The sequence below is a fragment of the Colossoma macropomum genome, unplaced genomic scaffold, assembly GCF_904425465.1.
Source record: "Colossoma macropomum unplaced genomic scaffold, Colossoma_macropomum, whole genome shotgun sequence".
Taxonomy (NCBI): domain Eukaryota; kingdom Metazoa; phylum Chordata; class Actinopteri; order Characiformes; family Serrasalmidae; genus Colossoma; species Colossoma macropomum.
In genome coordinates, this window is record NW_023494808.1 from 1,922,631 (window position 1) to 1,941,636 (window position 19,006).

The 19,006-nt window shown below is 41.8% G+C and overlaps 3 protein-coding genes across 5 annotated transcripts in view; 2 read left to right on the forward strand and 1 right to left on the reverse strand.

Moving 5' to 3' along the window:
* The window catches only part of LOC118798220 (gastrula zinc finger protein XlCGF57.1-like), a 29,696-nt gene extending 21,261 nt beyond the window's left edge, over window positions 1–8,435 (reverse strand). Inside the window, exon 1 of the mRNA XM_036557605.1 lies at window positions 8,350–8,435. The gene's annotated coding sequence lies outside the window, so the exon portion shown is untranslated. The remainder of the gene's footprint in view (window positions 1–8,349) is intronic.
* LOC118798215 (gastrula zinc finger protein XlCGF57.1-like) lies at window positions 1,525–8,107 on the forward strand. 3 transcript variants are annotated; one of them, XM_036557598.1, is made up of 5 exons: window positions 1,526–1,582; window positions 2,001–2,061; window positions 2,676–2,817; window positions 2,947–3,006; window positions 4,984–8,107. In XM_036557598.1, exons 4-5 carry the CDS (start codon window positions 2,985–2,987, stop codon window positions 6,768–6,770), a joined length of 1,809 nt encoding a protein of 602 aa, XP_036413491.1. In that variant the 5' UTR covers window positions 1,526–1,582; window positions 2,001–2,061; window positions 2,676–2,817; window positions 2,947–2,984; the 3' UTR covers window positions 6,771–8,107. The 3 variants fall into 3 exon arrangements, with proteins under 3 accessions (XP_036413488.1, XP_036413491.1, XP_036413489.1); XM_036557596.1 differs by lacking the exon at window positions 2,947–3,006; XM_036557595.1 differs by lacking the exons at window positions 2,001–2,061; window positions 2,947–3,006 and having other exon boundaries at window positions 1,525–1,582.
* LOC118798219 (gastrula zinc finger protein XlCGF57.1-like) lies at window positions 8,263–17,611 on the forward strand. Its single transcript, XM_036557602.1, has 4 exons — window positions 8,263–9,245; window positions 11,203–11,388; window positions 12,701–12,843; window positions 15,361–17,611. The coding sequence occupies exons 3-4, from the start codon at window positions 12,759–12,761 to the stop codon at window positions 16,740–16,742; spliced, it is 1,467 nt and encodes a 488-aa protein (XP_036413495.1). The 5' UTR covers window positions 8,263–9,245; window positions 11,203–11,388; window positions 12,701–12,758; the 3' UTR covers window positions 16,743–17,611.
* The last annotated feature ends 1,395 nt before the right edge of the window (window positions 17,612–19,006 follow it).

Below are 19,006 nucleotides of genomic sequence, written 5' to 3' on the forward strand. Positions count from 1 at the left end.
CAAATATAAAAGCTCAGCAGCATGTGGATCTACATGACTACCAGCTCAAAGAGGGCTAAATCAAGGAAGGCAGACTGAAGCTTCAGTCAACTACTAGGACGCAGCCCTAGATTAGCAACAAACAGGCAGCACTGCAGTGAGTGTGGATAAACATTAAGCTAAGGCCAATATTATAGATCCAATCATATAGATATAATGAATTTGTCACGTTTTGTATCAACTAACTCACTGCTTTCCAGCTACAAGAACCCAGAGAGCAAGAGGACAGCAAAGCTGGCGGCCCACTGGCTTTTTTACTCAGCGTTTTCTGGACGGCCCACTGGTGGTTGAGCAGATTATTAGACAAAATGCCCCTTTTCATCACTCATTCTCCACCCACAGCCCAATTTATATGTTTTCCTTTCATTTCTTTTTGCCGTTATCCTTTGTAAATTCTTTTAGTAAAGAATTTTAATAGCAAAGCATCACAACCCTGATAGCAAGAGGATAGTGGACCCACTGATGGCAAAGCTGGCAGTCCAATGCTGTTTTGCTCAGTGTTTTCTGGGTGGTCCACCGGCGGTTAAACAGAGTATTATTCCACTTATCATCACTCATTTTCCCTTACAGTCCAATCTACTGATTTTCCTTGCTTCTTTTCTTTACTTTGTAAATTAGTTTAGTAAATAATTTTAATCCAGCTCAGCGTCATCAACATAATTTTCTATAAAATCATTTTATATTAGATATATCAGATTTTTTTTCCTCTCAGTTATATGTAATATTTGTACTTAGTTTATTTTACAAAATAAAAGTCTCTGTGTATTTAAAATCTGTTTGAGGAGACTATAAACTAGTCAGAGCTTGTATGCAGGACAGTAATCTGGGTGGTCCGAGGGGGGACCAGCAGTGGCGTACAGTTAGCGGGGTGCCGACCTTATCAGGCCAGCGGACCGATATATGCTTGCTATCTGGGTATTTACACTAAAATTGGTTCTTGAAGGGTTCTTTAGAAGAAATCAATGGTTCTACACAGAACCATGAACACTTACAGAACCATTTGCATGCTGAAACGTGAGAATGTGTTGTATATGGCTTTTTGAAAAGGCTTCCATATAGCACCAAAAGGGCTAATAGGCTTGACATCGTCACAGCAGAAGAACTCTTTCAGGTGATCTAAATGCTGCTGGGCTACGTTAGCTCCGTTAGCATGTCTGCTAGCAACTGCTAACTTGTTTACCTTTTCCAAACGAGTAAAACCTGGTCTAATCTAAGAGCGACACTTGATAGAATTCTCTTAATTACGTCTTAATTACTGTACAGTTACAAGAGAAGCCATAAAAACTATTATTTATAATTGAAGAGTCTGTTTTAATTACTGCAGTTCTACAGAGGAACATACCGCTTTTCTTCTTTCTTCTTCTGTGTGAATGGCGGTTGGCAGACCAACCAAAGCTGCATTACCTCCACCCACTGAGCCGGAGTGTTACCACGGCTACCCTGTACATCATCCCTTTCTCAAAGAAAAAACAAACCGTGTAACATCCCAGTGACTGTGCGGACCCCCCTGTTTCAGTAATGGTACGTTCCTAAGGGAAGCGAGGTATGTTTCTCTGCAGTAAATAAAACGGAATTTTGAATTATGTAAACCTATTTTATATGATTTTCTGTGGAAATATGAAAGAGAAGAGGGTAAATCGCCGTGTACCGTTAATTATCGCTGTATAAATGAGCTAAATAATCTTTATTTACCAAAGTTACCCAAGTTTAGCAGCTGCTAGCAAACAGGCTAACTGAGGCTAGCAACTGAGATAAGCTGGGGTTCGGTTCTGAGAATAAATGGACTCGATAAACGTGTTTACTGTTTACTGGGAACCTTTTAGTGTCTAGTGTGTTTATCTGTTGTCCACAATTGGAAGCAAACAAGCTAACGGAGCCCAGCAGCTCGTTTCCCATGGTTACGGCTGAGCTGAGTCGCAGCAATGCATTGTGGTTAATGTAGTTCCCCCCCCCATTGATAGGTGAAGCGTGAACGAGTGAAAGACTTCGTTTGGACAGAGTTCTTAGATTAAAATTTCAGCAGTAAGTATTTTGGTTTACAACAATTAGTAACTCTTAAAATCAGTAAATCTCTTAAAAGTAAAATGTGAATGAGACGAAAATAATCCACTAGTTTGTACATGGAGCTGCATAACATGTCAGTGTGATAAATATTGTTAGTGCAGCATGAACTCCACTGTGTTCTCGACCCTGTGGTGAAAACTGAGCTATGTAGGTTTTAATTAAAGATATTTGTATAGTTTAACAAACTACTTAAACACTACTGGTTATCAAAACATTTAGTATTATTTAATACAAAATTTCAGTGTCTGTGTAATCAGTCTTAGCATTTGTGAATCAGTAACCTGATTATTCCAAATTCCAGACTGCTGATTGGCTGCCTGAATTCTGTATGTATGTCAATAATGTCTGCGCTTCTTAATTAGTCTGTAGTGGTCAATAAATATATCCGCTTTTGGTATCTCAGACTCATTTCCAGTTAAAGCCACACCCATGTTCAGTTTGTAATTTAAAGTATTATTCAGGAATGAGTATCAAGATCAATATATTGTTAATGGTGTCAATATCAAAACAATGCTGCCCAGCTCTAATCAGATGTGCTGAGAACTTTCTCATTCTGTTTTCTGTCCTAAAAGGTACTGACCAGACATTTTCACTCTAGCGGTGTGAACTTCATTAGACCAAGTGTGAAGATGTCCTGTGTTAAGGAGGAGTGTGAGGACGTCAGTGTCATGGAGGTGTCTGGACTGAAGACAGAGGACAAAGAGATAAAGGAGGGTCAGTGTGGACTTTATAAACAGTGAAGTTTTCCTAGTATAAGTGTCAGTCATGGTTTCTGTTCAAATGCAATGACCAAGGCCAGAGAAAGCTCAACGTTCCTAATGACCTTCTAAATTACTTCAGCAGACCTACCAACCTGTAAGCCTGTTACGTAGCAGGTACGCATGTTGACATCAAAGTATGCAGGTATAATTTGTCACTCTACGCAAAAATCTGGTGACGCCTGTGAGTTTAATTGTGCATGTGCAGTACTCAAGTCTAACACTGCTTTCACATGTTTGCACTGAAAACCGTCAGTCCGGACCTCAAAGTGGTATGAGGCCAACAGCAGCATGAAGCTATGCAAACGTTAGGGTGGTGACCACAATGCCAGCAAAAATGGATGATTATCAGAGGAGAGCTTCAGCAGTGTAGACTGTTTATATATGGTGGAGAAAGGCATGAGGTGCTCTGCACTCTTTTATTTTTTGTTGTGTAATATTGAGTTTGTCAAGAATTCAACAATGAGATGTTTGGTGTTAATGGCACCCAAAATATCAACATCTGGTATATTCCACTACTGGGGTCAATGGCAAAAGTAGGGAAAACCGCTGCGGTCTGCAGCAGAATTTTCGGTTGCAGTTCCATTGAAAACAATGAAATATCCGGTTTGCTGCATAACAGCAGGATGCAGCAGCATTTTGCCTTCTGAAAAACAAAAGAAGAGCAAGCGCTATGATTTGACCAATCATAGCGCTGGGTTCATTCCCTCAAATATCAAGCAGTGATGACAAATGCCTAATGTCAGTCATTTCAAGAGACTGCAAATCGACAGCAACAAAAAATAGGTTTCATCCTGCTTGTTAACTTCGTCTGGCTGGCTGTCTAAATGAGCTGGGATGAATATGGAAAGTTGGAGTTGTGAATTAACTTGACTGCCAACCTGCCATTTCAGTCAGCAAAGTAATGCTAAGTTATATTGTCCATGTGTCGCAGGTTGTTAAATGTGACTTTTCAAAATATTGTATTCATAATAATTATTGCAGCCAAACCCGTAACAGTAATGATAGGAGCAGATCATGAATGTAAATATGTCTCTTCATTAAAAGAGTTCTTCTAAAGAATATATGATTATAGTGTTTTCTTTATAGCTGATTTATATGTTGGGTTACTGAACTTGATGATATGGAAAGCATGTGAGCGTTACACTATTGTGCTACTCAGAATATTTCCCCATAGTTGGCAGGTCTTTTTTGGTGAAAATGTTAACTTACCTAGTTTGATTATCCTGACATTTAGCTCAACATATTCCCATCGGTTTTGGTTTGTGTTGGAGACTCCCATTTGACATCTGTGTGAACAGTTCATGGCGTCCTACCTTTGTAACAATGTTGTATGTGTGTTTTGGAGAGTGTCTGTGGGAATTTTTGTCCATTCATCCAGAAGAGCATTTGTGAGGTCAGACACTGATGTTGGACGAGAGGGTCTGGCTCACAATCTCCGTTCTAGTTCATCATAAAGGTGTTTGATGGGGTTGAGGTCAGGGCTCTGTGAGGACCAGTCAAGTTCTTCCACACCAAACTCACCCACCCATGACTTCATGGAGCTGCTTTGTGCACTGGGGCTCAGTCATGCTGAAACAGAAAAGGTTCTTACCCAAACTGTTCCTGCAAAGTTGGAAGCATAGAAATGTCCAAAATGTCTTGTTCTGTTGAAGCATTAAGATTTCCCTTCAATGGAACTAAGGGTTCTAGACCAGCCCCTGGAAAAAACAACCCCATATCATCATCCCTCCTCCATCAAACTCTACAGCTGGCACAGTGCAGTCAGGTAACGTTGTCTTGGCATTCACCAAACCCAGACTCGTCCATCAGACTGACAGATAGAGAAGTGTGATTCGTCACTCCACACAATACGTTTCCACTGCTCCAGAGTCCAGTGGTGGTGCTTTACACCACTCCATCTGACGCTTGGCATTGTGCTTGGTGATGTAAGGCTTGCATGCAGCTGCTCACAAATGTTTGTGAAGGCAGACTGCATGGCTAGCTGCTTGATTTTGTACACCTGTGGCAATGGGACTGAATAAAACATTTGAATTCAGTGATTAAAAGGTGTGTCCCAATACTATATTCATATAGAGAGAGATAATTCTTTAATATAATGACTTTTCTTTTTTTCTTGTAGAACCATTATTTCGAGACGTCGAAGAGGAATGTAAATCGGACACAAAGCCATTTCCAGAAGAATATAGCGCACGAATATCGGACTTGAACGCTGAGCAGGAAACAAGCTTCAGTGCTGCTGATGCCTCCCACCTGAAAGAGCACCAACATCAGTTGGACATCCATGAAGGACAGAGACCTCATCAGTGCTCTCATTGCGAGTTGAGGTTCAAGTACATGTCAACTTTAATACGGCATGAAAAGACTCACACTAGAAAAAAGTCTTCCACCTGCTGCGAATGTGGGAAGAGCTTCTCCTCTGCAAGGTCTCTCAGGTTTCACATGGACATGCATGCAGGAAAAGAACATCATCAGTGCTCGCAGTGTGGTTGTCGTTTCAGCAGTTCACCACAGTTAAGACAGCATGAAAAGACTCACACACAGAAGCCTTTCACCTGTTCTGAGTGCGGAAAAGGGTTTTCAGATTCAGGCTGCCTTAAAACCCACATGAGGATTCATACTGGAGAAAAGCCTTTCACCTGCGCTCACTGTGGGACAGGGTTCACCACTTTAGGCGCTTTGAAAAGCCACCTATATCTTCATACAGGAATCAAACCTCATAAGTGCCCCATATGTAGAAAGACATTCACACAGCTCTCGTGGTTACATGCACACCAAAGGATTCATATTGGGAAAGATGCTTTTACCTGTTCTCATTGTGGAAAGACCTTCAGAAGAAAGATCAGCTGTGAAATCCACATGAAGGTTCATAACAGAGAGAAGCGTGCTACCTGCTCTGAGTGTGGAAAAGGTTTCACAAGATCACGATATCTTAAAATCCACATCATGACACATACTGGGCAAAAGCCCTTTTCCTGCTCCGAGTGTGGAAAAGGCTTTTCTAACTCAAGAAACCTTAAAAACCACCTGACGATTCATACCGGAAAAAAGCCCTTTACCTGCTCCGAGTGCGGAAAAGGTTTCTCCTATTCACGAACCCTCAAAAAACACATGTTAATTCATACTGGAGAGAAGCCTTTCACCTGCACCCATTGTGGAAGAGGTTTTTCAGTATCCGGCAACCTTAAAGCCCACATTATGATTCATACCGGAGAAAAACCTTTTACCTGCTCAGAGTGCGGGAAAGGTTTTGCAAAATCATGCCACCTTAGAAGACACGTAATGATTCATACTGGAGAAAAAAGATTTATCTGTTCCGAGTGCGGAAAAGGTTTTACCGAATCAGGCAGCCTTAAAGTTCACATGATGTTGCACACTGGGGAAAAGCCCTTTACCTGCCTTTTGTGTGGAAAGGGGTTTTTGACGTCATCCTGCATGAAAACCCACTTGATGATTCACACTGGAGAAAAGCCTTTCACCTGCTCGGAGTGTGGAAAAGGTTTTTCAAAGTCATGCCATCTCAAAAGCCATGCAGTGATTCATACTGGAGAAAGGCCATTCACCTGCTCTGAGTGCGGAAAAAGTTTTGCAAGATCCAGCAACCTCCAGTCCCACATGATGATTCATACCGGAGAAAAGCCTTTCGTGTGCACTCAGTGTGGGAAGGGTTTCTTTAGGCTGCATGACCATAAACGCCACATGATGATTCATACTGGAGAAAAGCCTTTCACCTGCTCCGAGTGCGGAAAAGGTTTTACAGAATACGGCAACCTTAAAACTCACACAATGATCCATACCGGTGAAAAGCCTTTCAGCTGCACTCAGTGCGGGTCCAGTTACACGACAGCAGCCGCTCTGAGAAAACACGTCTCCAAACATGCAAGAACCAAAGCAGAATCAGGGCTCTGAAAGTGGGGAGAGTTTCCTACAACTCACGCAGTTAAACGTTCACCAGGAGCTTCATACCAGAAACCAAACTTGTACCTCTCCTTAATGTGGGAGAAAGAAAGACTTTAAAACCCATTATGGATCTTTTTAACTGCACAAGTCGTGGTTAAAGGTACACCGAGAGATTCATACTGGGAACAGAACTTGTATGTCTTCTTAATGTGGGAGAAAAAAAGACTCTAAACCCAGTATATGATCCACACTGGGGAAGGCAATTTACCTGCACTCGGTGTGGAAATGTTTCTTCAAAATTGTGCTGTTTTAAATTCAAATGATGATTCATACTGGAGAAAATGGCATTCACCCTCTCTGAGTGCGGAAATAGTTATTAAACAAGCAATTTTAAAACTCTCATGAAGCATAATAAGGAAATAAGCCTTCTACATGCAGTTTAAGGCTTATTTACATCAGCTCACTGTAAACACCACAGGATGATTCATACTGGAGAACAGCCTTTTACCTGTTCTCAGCGTGGAGGATTATTGTGTGACCAGCCAGTGACTTCTCAGCGTGTCATTCTGAAAGGTGGATAGGAAGGTGTATTAACACTAATATCTTCTTATAAATGTACAAGTAAAAGACAAAAACATTGGGAACATGGTGTACAGCTAAATCACAGTGTTTAAAGTATAGTGTATGTTTTCTCAAAAAGTGTGTTTCATCATTTATCATAATGAACTATGAACATGAACTACACACACATTATCAAAGCCATTTATCCGTCTGGGTCACAGGGGGTGCTGTGTATCCCAGCGCTCATTGGACAGAAGGCAGGAAACACCCTGGACACCAGTCCATCACTGTGCAAACACATACATCCACACTCACAGTCACACCTAGGGGCAATTTACCGTGTCCAGTTGGCCTGACTGCATGTATTTTGGACTGTTGGGAGTAAATCCATGCACACAAAGAGAAAACATGAAAACTCTGCACAGAAAGGACCCTGATCACCTGGCCAAGCAATCAAACCCAGGCCCTTCGTGCTGTGAGGCTGCAGTGCTACCCACTGTCCAATTATGGAGCTTTAATGGATTTTCAGTTGATTTCAGCTCAGTTTACAGAGAGTAGGACTGTTCTCTTCCTGTCTCTCTGTTGAAAGATGATGAATAATTCCTGCCTTCTGCTGCTCTGAGGCTCTGCTCCTGATTTTACTACAGCCACAGATGAGGCCACTGATGGGACGATATGGAGGCCAGAATGTTCTGGAATCACTGGGGCAGCCAGTAAACATTCAGGACTGGACGATACAGTAGTGAGGTTTGACTGTAATGAGTAATAAAAATATTAAAACATTATATAGCACCTTTTTATATAGCACAGGAATTTCAGGACAGGACAATTACAAACAATGAGTTAGAACAGTTTATGTATATGGTAGCCTACACTAAAATACATGTCTTTTGTAGCTGCGTATTTGTAGAGAACTTCATTAGACTCCATTGTATGTGCTGCCTTTCTAATACAGCAGTGTTTGTATACACATCGCTGCTGATTGGGTAACACCCTTGACACGCCCATCAAATAAGAGAAATCGTACCTCAAAGGCTGCTGCACATCATTTCACACTGTTTCGACAAAACATGTTGTTTAACCCGGAAACCATAGCAAAACAGTGCATAACTTTGTGAGATTGAACGTGCCCCTAGAAATATACCTGTGAGTGTGTTAGAGCAGGAAACCCACCAAACTGTGCAAGAATCTGGCTCTGCACCACCAGAGTTCCCCACCCCTGACCTAAAGTAAAGAACATGTAGTGGACGTTAAGATGGTTGTAAAGGTTCCCCCTGCTTCACTGATGGTAAATTCCCAAGGAAAAAAAAGGTAGTGAAGGGTGGGAAACCTCCCCTTGCTTCAGTGATGGTATGTTCCCAAAGAAAAGAAAAACAGTGTAGGGTATGATACCCCCACACTTTTCAGTGATGGTATGTTCCTACAGAAGTGAACACGTAGTCAAAGGTAGGTCACGCCGCACTCCCCCGATTTAGTGATGGTATGTTCCCAAGGGAAAAAAAAAACCGTGCAGGATAGGATACCCCCACCCACCCCTGTTTCAGTGATGGTATGTTCCTAAGGAAGAGAACATAGTGGAGGATAGAATACCCCCTCGTTTCAGTGATGGCATGTTCCTACAGAAGTGAACATGTAGTCAGAGGTAGGTTACCCCACCTCCCCCTATTCAGTGATGGTATGTTCCCAAGGGAGAAAACACAGTGCAGGATTGAATACCCCCTCCCACCCCTGTTTCAAGGATGGTATGTTCCTACAGAAGTGAACATGTAGTCAGAGGTTGATTACCCCACCTCCCCCTATTCAGTGATGGTATGTTCCCAAGGGAGAAAACAGTGCAGGATAGGCTACCCTTTCCCACCCCCACCATGGTATGTTCCAAAGGCAAAGTTACTCCTCCATTCATCGAGAAGCCGTCGAGGAGAGGTACGTTTGTTCTCTGCGTAACTGTAGCAAAAATAAATGAAGCCAAGTGTACAAAGCAGATTTATAGAGGGAGATTCACTCGAAAGAGGCCCCGCATATTCTGTAATTACTCTCGCTCGGACGAAGCAATCTGAACCAAACAACGTGCAATGAGATCCTCAGTATGTGGAGCTTTGACCAAGCCGAGATGCCTCTGCGTCTGAGCGATGGTCTGCTGGAGACCCCCGTACCCCTTCATGTGTCTGTCAGAAAACGGAGGTCACTTCCAGCATCGCATGTAATGCAATCGATCACACACGCGTCAAGATATGTAGCGGATTTTTTGGTTCAGATTGCTTCATCCTAACGGGAGTTACAGCAGAATATTGAGGGCCTTTCGAGTCAGTCTCCCTGTATGACGTCTCATTGTCCTGTGTAAGATTAAATGGCAGTTTGGCGCATGAATCATTAATAATCACCCATAATAACTCGCCTTTATTTTTGGGTGAAGTTCACCAAGCTTAGGCATCACTGGAACACAGGAGAACCGAGTCCAGCAGCTCGTTAGATACTCTGTGTTTTGGTTCTGAAAAGAGACGCACTAATTTAACTCACCTGCTGTTACTGTAAACGCTTTTAACGCCTGTTATGCTGCAAAAAAGGTATCTATGAAAGAAAAGTCATCTTAAATCTGGCAAAGTTTGGGATTGCAGTTTTATTATAAAATTATTAAAATGATTTCTAGGTCTTTTTGCTTGTTTTAAGTGATTTACTAAGTGAAATCCTCACTATAGTGGCTGATACTTTTGCTTGTTGTAAGAAATGTGCTTGTAGCAAGCCACTGCATTGAGATAATTTGGCTTAATCACTTAAAACAAGCAGATAAGGTCTATAAATAAGTCAAATAATCTTATAATAAGCTTACATCAGTCTCAGACTTATCAACGTTCGATATATTGACCAGAATTAGATCATTTTTACCTTCCAAGATGCCTTTTTTGCAGTGTAGGTCGGTGTTGAGTGTTCACAACATCAACACGTGGCCTCAGTCTACGTTCTCTGTGCTGGACACTGGGGGGGAAAGGGAAAATAATAGGAATCCTAATTTTTTTGCTATCTACTGTTATTCTGCTTCTAAACTGTGGAGCTCAGTTCACCTTTTATTAGACAGTCGAGCTCAGAGCTCACGTTTAATAAACATCTGAAAACGCAGCTCTTTAACTCAGCGCTTCAATAAAACTTTATCTCTTTAATCTGTTCTCTGTTGTTGTCTTATATGATTTTATATTGATACTCATAGTTTCTTCTGTTACTGTTAAGCTTTTATTTTAAAGCACTCTAAGCTGCCACCGCTATGAAAAGTGCTACATAAAGCTTATTATTATTATTATTGTTGTTGTTGTTATTATTATTTTCATTTAATTTTATTTAATATTACCATGTAGATTGCTAGGAGTTTAAAGGCACGTTTTTATGCTTTTATCATTATCATATTGTGTAGCAGTCGTCCAGGTGAGCCACTATCAGTGTTAGAAAGAGGCTTATATTTAAAATATAACAAAGATGGTTTTTGGATGGTTCTTTAGTAAAGAAACTCCCAAAGAACCACTTGTATGCTTAAGTGGTTCTTTGAATGATGAAATGGGTCTTCAGATTGGTGGAGAATGTGTTGTATATGGTTCTGTGTAGCACCAAAAAGGTTATTCCTTTTTTTCAATTTTTTTTCATATATATATATATGTGTGTGTATAAAATATACAATCACAGAACCCTTTTTGTTCCTATATAGAACCATATACCGCACATTCTCCATCAATCTGAAGAACGATTTCACCATGCAGGGAACCACTTAAGCATGCAAATGGTTCTGAACAGAACCATTCCCTTAAGAACCCTTGAAGAACCAAGGTGGGAGCAGGCTTCCAGAGAAAACTGTCTTTAAAGGCACTGATGGTCTTTCTCCTCTTGTGTTTTACAGAGAACTGCTGACTGAGTGTTCAGAGTGAAGGTGCTGGACTGGATGTAGTTCATATCATCTTTTCCAATGAAGCTCATGTTCAGATGATTCTCAGGTGGATCTGATCTGCTCATCAGAAGATTTTACTCAAAATCGTGGAGTCCATGCAGCTCCAGTCACTAAAGCACACTGTCACTAAAGCCGAAGGTAGGACACTTAAGCAACAGAACATGAGAGGGAGTGTGTTATCGCGGAATAACATCACGGCTGTGATTTGGTCGCCGTAGATCATCACAGCCGTGATGTTATTGGCGATAACACACTCCTCGAGTGTTCTATTGCTTTAATACAACAGTTAAATAAAGTAATAAATTAATAAACTGGGCCGTGAACGCGGCGTTTAATATGTTTTAATGTTCGCAGTTCCTTCACCAAATTATAGTTCCTTAACGAGCAGCTCGTTGCTACGTCAGAGTAACGAGCTCCGCCCATTCGCTGCACAGCCGGCAGTTCGTTCTCCAGCTCCGTACACTAAATTCCCAAACTGTCATCACCACTGAGCAGGTTTTCAGTCGGCAGCTGTGACAGAAGAACAGCTGAACAACCTGGAATCAGCCAGAAATGAACCCAATACCATTCGCCAAACGTGTAGTCTGATCTTCAGAGTCTGACCAAATCAGACTGAGCCATAAAACTGCCGCAATATCAAGTTTAGCTCAGTTTTGTCAGTTTTTGCCAGATCAGTATTAATGTTGTTTTGTCCAGCCAGTCTGTAAAGCATCTTACAGCCCATTTAGTTTGGCGAATGGTATTGGGTTAATTTCTGGCTGATTCCAGGTTGTTTAGCTGTTCTTCTGTCTCAGCTGCCGACTGAAAAGCTGCTCAGTGGTGATGACAGTTTGGGAATTTAGTGGAGTCTCATTTTCAGAGTCTGACCAAATCGGCTGTCGGTCAAATGTGATCTTAAAAGTGTCCATTTTCTGTTTGTGGCAAAGTAAGAAGTAAAAATATTCAAATGGTTTGAGCGTCTCCTACAGCTGTCAAATGGCGAAGTAACAGCACGGTTAGAACGCTTATCAACCAATCAGCTTGCATGGCTGAAACTAACTGTTCTATAACTGTGACAAATACTAATAAAAGGAAGAGAACTAAGTATTCCAAGATTGATTTAGAAAGGAGTGCAAAATAGAAGCATTTTCACTGCTGGTCTCAGACTTTTGGACCCCATGGTGTTTGTACAGACATTTGTGGAGATAATTAATTGAGTTTTTAGCTGTTCAGTTCTACTGAGATGATGCATGTTAGATAAACACAGCCCATTAACTCAGCTGAGCAGGTGAGAGAGTGAGAACGGCTCTTAAAGAGACGCTGTCTGCTGTGAATTGGTGTTAATGTGTGCAGTTCTCTGTGTGTGAGGTGCAGCAGTTTGACTGCACTGTTAGTATAAAACCTCACACTGTGGACCTTCAGCTCAGCTCAGTCTGAGATCCTCATCAGCGTTTGTTTTCTTTGCTGGAAGGTTTAGAGAAGATATAATCACTCCAGTGCTGTAAGCTCTGCAAAGCAAAGACGAGAAGATGACCAGTGTTAAAGAGGAGTGTGAGGATATCAGCGTGATGGAGGCGACTGGACTGAAGAGTGAAGACCAGCAGATGGACAAAGGTCAGTGTGGACTGATGGTGAATTTCGAATATTTTAAATTGGGACAACGTAGTTGATAAATACCAATATAATTAGTATTAGGTCGACCTTCTAGTTTCTACACATGTTGTCCATCTTATCAGCTCCACTGACCATATAGTTTCACTCTGTAGTTCTACAGTTACAGACTGTAGTCCATCTGTTTCTCTGCATACTTTGTTACCCTGTTCTTCAGTAGTCAGGACCCCCATGGACCCTCACAGAGCAGGTACTATTTGGGTGGTGGATCATTCTCAGCACTGCAGTAACACTGACATGGTGGTGTGGTGTTAGTGTGTGTTGCGCTGGTCTGAGTGGATCAGACACAGCAGTGCTGCTGGAGTTTTTAAACACCTCAGTGTCACTGCTGGACTGAGAATAGTCCACCAACCAAAAATATCCAGCCAACAGCGTCCTGTGGGCAGCGTCCTGTGACCACTGATGAAGGACTAGAGGATGACCAACACAAGCTGTGCAGCAGCGGATGAGCTATCGTCTCTGACTTTACATCTACAAGGTGGACTGACAGGGTAGGAGTGTCTAATAGAGTGGACAGTGAGTGGATAAATCAAGAAGTCTCACTGTCCAGTTTTCTTACTGCAGTTCTTAGACCTGTACGGTTCATTTTATCAGCTTTAACTGCTGGTGAAGTGGGACTTTTAGGTTCTAAATCTTGAATAAGAGCTCGGTTCTGGAGTACAGTCAAGTGTTAATATAATTGCCTGCGAAAGCAGAAGTGTCATCATTATCACCTTTCTCTGCCTTTTAAACATACTCTTTAAAAAATGGTTCTTCAAAGGTTCTTTAGATAGTAGCTCTACATAGAAACATGAACATTTAAAGAACCATCTGCGTGCTAAAATGGTTCCGTGCATGGTGAAATGGTTCAGATTGATGGAGAATGTGTTGTATATGGTTCTGTGTAGAACCAAAAATGGTCTTCTGTTGTTTCAAGCTTGACATCATAACAACACAGCACATTCTCCATCAATCTAAAGAACGATTTCACAATGTCAGAATTATTTAAGCATGCCAAGGGTTCGTTGAGCATTCATGGTTCTAGATAGAACCACTGTCTTTATTAAAGAACCCTTGAAGAACCATCTTTTTTTAATAGTGTGTGTTACAGTAGAGGTGGGTGATACAGCGAAAAAATAATATTGTGATGCTTCAAGAAATTTTCACAATACATTATATGCCACCATATTTATTTTCTCAGTTGAAACAGAGAAAAAAGACTAACATTTAAAAAATACTATCAAAAACTGTGAAAACTGTTACTTTTATTCAATATTTACATATTTGCATACTGTATTGTATTGTAACTTAATGTATCACGATAAAGATATATTGTCATATTGCCCAGCTCCGATTAAAGGTCCAGTATTTTCATGGGTTCCTTTGTTCTCTGTCTGGGAGATTCCAGATTCCTCACATTCTTTTGGCTGAACCCCCAACTCCTTAGATAAACGTTGGTGCCAGAGCAGTCATGAAAGTTGCTCTAGGTTTCTGATAGGATTTAAGCACAGCCAGCAGGGTGCGCTGTTCAGAACTGTAGTAAAGTTTCAGTTTACTTTGTCTTTCTGCTTTTCACTTCTGTGCTCATGTGGTGCTGAGCTCTTACGGTGGGAAATAATCCTCTCCATTTAAACAGAATTCTTTAAAGCTTTAAAGTTTTATTTATTCAATTGCTTCTCTGCTCAGAAAATTTTGTGTAGAGAAGCCCTCCTGACTGTTAGTGGCACATATTTCCCCTGGAGCAAAAATTGTTTAAAAAATGGTCCAAACAACCTTTTTTTTTTGTTCTGAATTTGTTGTTTTGGTGATATGAGGTTGTAAACATTGCGTTTAATTTCTGACTGAATGCTAATATCCAACAAGACTGAATTAAACTATGTGAATTTCTTTTATCCTAAGAATTAAAAAATTAGTGGATAATAACTTTTTTTGTAATTGTGCAAGATTCTCAGCCTAGTAGCCGTGATACAGCGTCGATCAAGCGGCCGCTCCAGGCTGCATCATAGCTGTGATGTAGTGTCACCCAAACAGCCAGTTCAGGAAGCCTCTGAGCTCTCGGCTGCTATCTCGGTGGATACGATTGCAAACTCCTCAGCCAGCAGGGAACAATGAAAAACACACAAACAATACAAAACAAATGGTTGGTAAAACGTGGCTGGTACAGTGTACCTGCTTTCTGCACTGTAGACTGGGGTTCAATCCCCTGCCTGAGTGCGCACCCTACACTATACCAATAAGAGTCTCTGGGCAAGATTCCTAACACTACCTTCACCTACCGGTGTAATAATGATCAAACTGTTGCTCTGGATAAGAGCGTCTGCCAAATGCCGTAAATGAAAAACCGATGTAAACACGGCACATACGTACAATGGAGCGCACACACTGCCTGTGTAGACAGCTATTTGGGTCTTTTACTGCTTTCTAGCAGTGTCAATTTAACATTATTTATGTACACATAGCTGTTTCTCTTTTGTATTATAGAAACATCATTACAAGAGGACATCAAGGAGGAATATAAACCGGAAGTGAAGCCATTTCATGAAGAACATGCTGCTCAGAAATCTGGCCTAAACGCTGAGCGGGAAAAGAGTGCCAGTGATGCTGATACCTCCAACCTGAAAGATGACCAAGATCCCAGAGATGAGTACAAACGAGGAAAACCTCATCGGTGCTCCAAGTGTGACTGTGGTTTCCGAAGTTTGGCACAGTTAAGACGTCATGAAAAGACTCACAAAGAAAAGCCTTGCACCTCCCCTGAGTGCGGGAAAAGCTTTTCAAGTTCAGCCTGTCTTAAAAAACACAAGATGATTCATACCGGAAAAAAGCCTTTCACCTGCTCCGAGTGCGGAAAAAGCTTTTCAAGTTCAACCTGTCTTAAAACCCACAAGATGATTCATACCGGAGAAAAGCCTTTCACCTGCTCGGAGTGCGGAAAAAGCTTTTCAAGTTCAGCCTGTCTTAAAACCCACAAGATGATTCATACCGGAGAAAAGCCTTTTAACTGCTCGGAGTGCGGAAAGTGTTTTACGAGACCGAGCCAGTATAAAATCCACATGAGGATTCATACTGGAGAAAGGCCGTTTACCTGCTCGGAGTGCGGGAAAGGTTATTCAAGCGCGATGTACCTTAAAAAGCACATGATGGTTCACACTGGAGAAAAGCCGTATCTCTGCTCCGAGTGTGGAAAGCGGTTTTCAAGGGTAAGCAGCCTTAAAATCCACGTGAGCACTCATACCGGGGAGAAGCCGTTTACCTGCACTCAGTGCGGAAAAGGTTTCTCAATGCTGAACCTCCTGAAAACCCACATTATAATTCATACTGGAGAGAAGCCCTTCACCTGCTCTGAGTGCGGAAGAGGGTTTTCAGATGCCAACTACCTTAAAAAGCACATGATTTCGCATACCGCAGGAAGACCGTTTATCTGCTCCGAGTGCGGAAAAGGTTTTTCGACAGAGCGATCCCTTAGAAACCACATGGCGATTCATACTGGAGAAAGGCGTGTTGCCTGCTCTAAGTGTGGAAAAGACTTCGCAGAGTCAAGCTACCTTAAAACCCACATGATGATTCATACTGGAGAAAAGCCTTTCACCTGCACTCTGTGTGGGAAGAGTTTCACCAGTGCCAACAGTCTGAAAAATCACGTGAAGATTCATACTGAAGGCAGACTTTATTACTGCTCCCAGTGCAAGACGAGGTTCACACTTCTCTCAGAGTTCAAAATACACCAGCTGATTCACACTGGAGAAAAGCCCTTCATCTGTTTTCAGTGTGGACACAATTTCTCAACGTTATTTGACTTTAATGCCCACATGACGACTCACTCTGAAGAGGAAACTGGATTAATTCAGAATGCTATTGAATAGTGACACTTACAGATACATTTTAGGAACGAGTCACTAAAACCTTAATGACGGGGTTACAAAGATGATTCTTCAGGGGTTCTTTAGTTAAGGAAATGGTTCTATATAGAACCATGAACATTTCATGAACCATTTCATGATTTAATGGTTCTTTTGCATCATGAATGTGTTCTTTCGATTGACAGAGAAGGGTTACAGGGTTCTGTATAGCACCAAACAGGGTTTGTATATTGTTACAAGCTTGACATCGTAACATAGAAGAACCTTTTTGTTCCATTTTCAAAAAGTTCTATACAGGACCATTATCTTTGCTGAAGAACCCTTGAAGAACCATCTTTTTAAGTGTATATGTTGGTGTAATTAGAGCTGGGCGGTATGGCAAACATATCGCGGTACTTCAAGAAATTTTCACACTACGCAAACACTCATAGAACTCATAGAACCATTTCTTGCTTAAATGGTTCTTTGCCTGGTGAAAGGTTTCTCCAGTGTTACAGTCCTGGGGGTGTACGGTGTTTTGTTTTGTGCTCTTTTTTTTTTTGTTTTCTTGTAATCACTTTTCCCCTAGGTTTGGTGTCTGGATGGGTCTGATTAGATACAGCAGGGGGCGCTCCAGTTACTTAAGGGCCGTTGAGGCACTGTAGAAGAAGGAGAGGGCTGTTCCAGTGGCTGCACCTGTGCCATCAGCCTCTGCCTGACCAGACCAAGCACCCGAACCTTTTGTTTGTGAACTCATGTTATTGTTGTATGAGTTTGCCTAAATACCTGTAAAGCTCTCTTTTTCTAAGTAAGGGGGTGAGTGTCCTGTGTTTTTTGTATATTGTTTTCTCCTGGTTTAGGGCGGGGAGGTAGCCTTATAATTGTAATTTTGTTTTGAGTTAGATTGGTTATCTAGGATGTTTATGTCTTTTGATCTATCCTTCTGTAGACGCTCTTGATAAATGCACTAAAGCTGATCTGTATGCTTTGGCGGATCACTATCATATTTATTCCCAAAACTGTATATAACTGTGATATCAAGCTTTTCTTGTGTAATCAGCTGATGGAGCGTCGGGTATTACCAGGTTATCCTGAATTGGCTGCAGGTGTTGCTGTGGGTGGGGAAGGCATGGGTCCTGCTAAGTCTCAGGTCATTGACGATACAAGGGCGCTAATTCGCTTAAGAGTTAGAATTACAGGTTGAGCGGGAGAGGAGGGAAGCTCAAGGCTTGAGGGTGCGTGAGCTGGAACTACAGCAGCTTCACCGAGGTGAACGAGCTGCGCGTTGGCCGTCTACGCCTGAATTACAACCTGAGCTTCAGTCTCCCTCAGCCTCTGCTTCTGCAACAGTCGTTGCGGATTTTGATGTAAGTAAATGCATCTGTTTAGTCCCTCAGTCTCGGGAATCAACTTCAGACTCCCGAAACTGAGGGACTAAACAGATGCATTTACTTACATCAAAATACATACGAAACTTTTGTCGATAATAGGCACGCAAAACAGCGGCTTTTACACAATCATAATCCATACTTTGACCAATGGGCAAAGCAGTACATGCTTCCTGAGCCTTTCCCATTAACTTACACTGCAGCAACAAAGACCAAACATCTTTTGGCCCAGGAAGCATGTACTGCTTTGCCCATTGGTCAAAGTATGGATTATGAACAAAAGTTTCGTGCTCATGCGAAAACCTCTAGCCATGCCTGTGTAGAATTCGCTCGGGGGGAAAGGGATGCTTTTTGATAAATGGCTTGCTGCTTGTAAGATCACCTCTTTTGAAAAATTGTGAGGATTAATATTATTGGAAGAGTTTAAATGTTGTTTGCCAGAGAGAATTGTTGTTCATCTAAATGAGCAAAGGGTCACCTTGCTATGTGATGCTGCTGTCTAAATCCTCATTTTTTCCGTTGTCAGCACGCAGTGACCCTGTTGTGGCGTCACTGTCTGCTGAACGGCGTTTGAAATTCGTGAAACTGTCCCAGGGTTTTGGTGTTAGTCCTGTTCAGTGTGGCTCTGAGGAGTCACGTCAGTGCCGTTATTGCCATGAATTAGGCCGTTTGATTGCAAATTGTCCTGTCTTGGCAAAGAAGGAGCAGAGGAAGTTGTCTCCGCCTCGTTAAAGTGTAGCCCTGGTTCAATCTGGTTTCAATGGGAATGATTGGGTTTTAGCTTTGTACGGCTGAAGCCTGATTGTGTCTATGACCCATTTGTTTTGGAGGGCTTTGTTTCTCTCTCTGAAGGTGGTGACAAGCGGCAGGTTAAAATGTACTGGAGCAGCCCGATCTTGG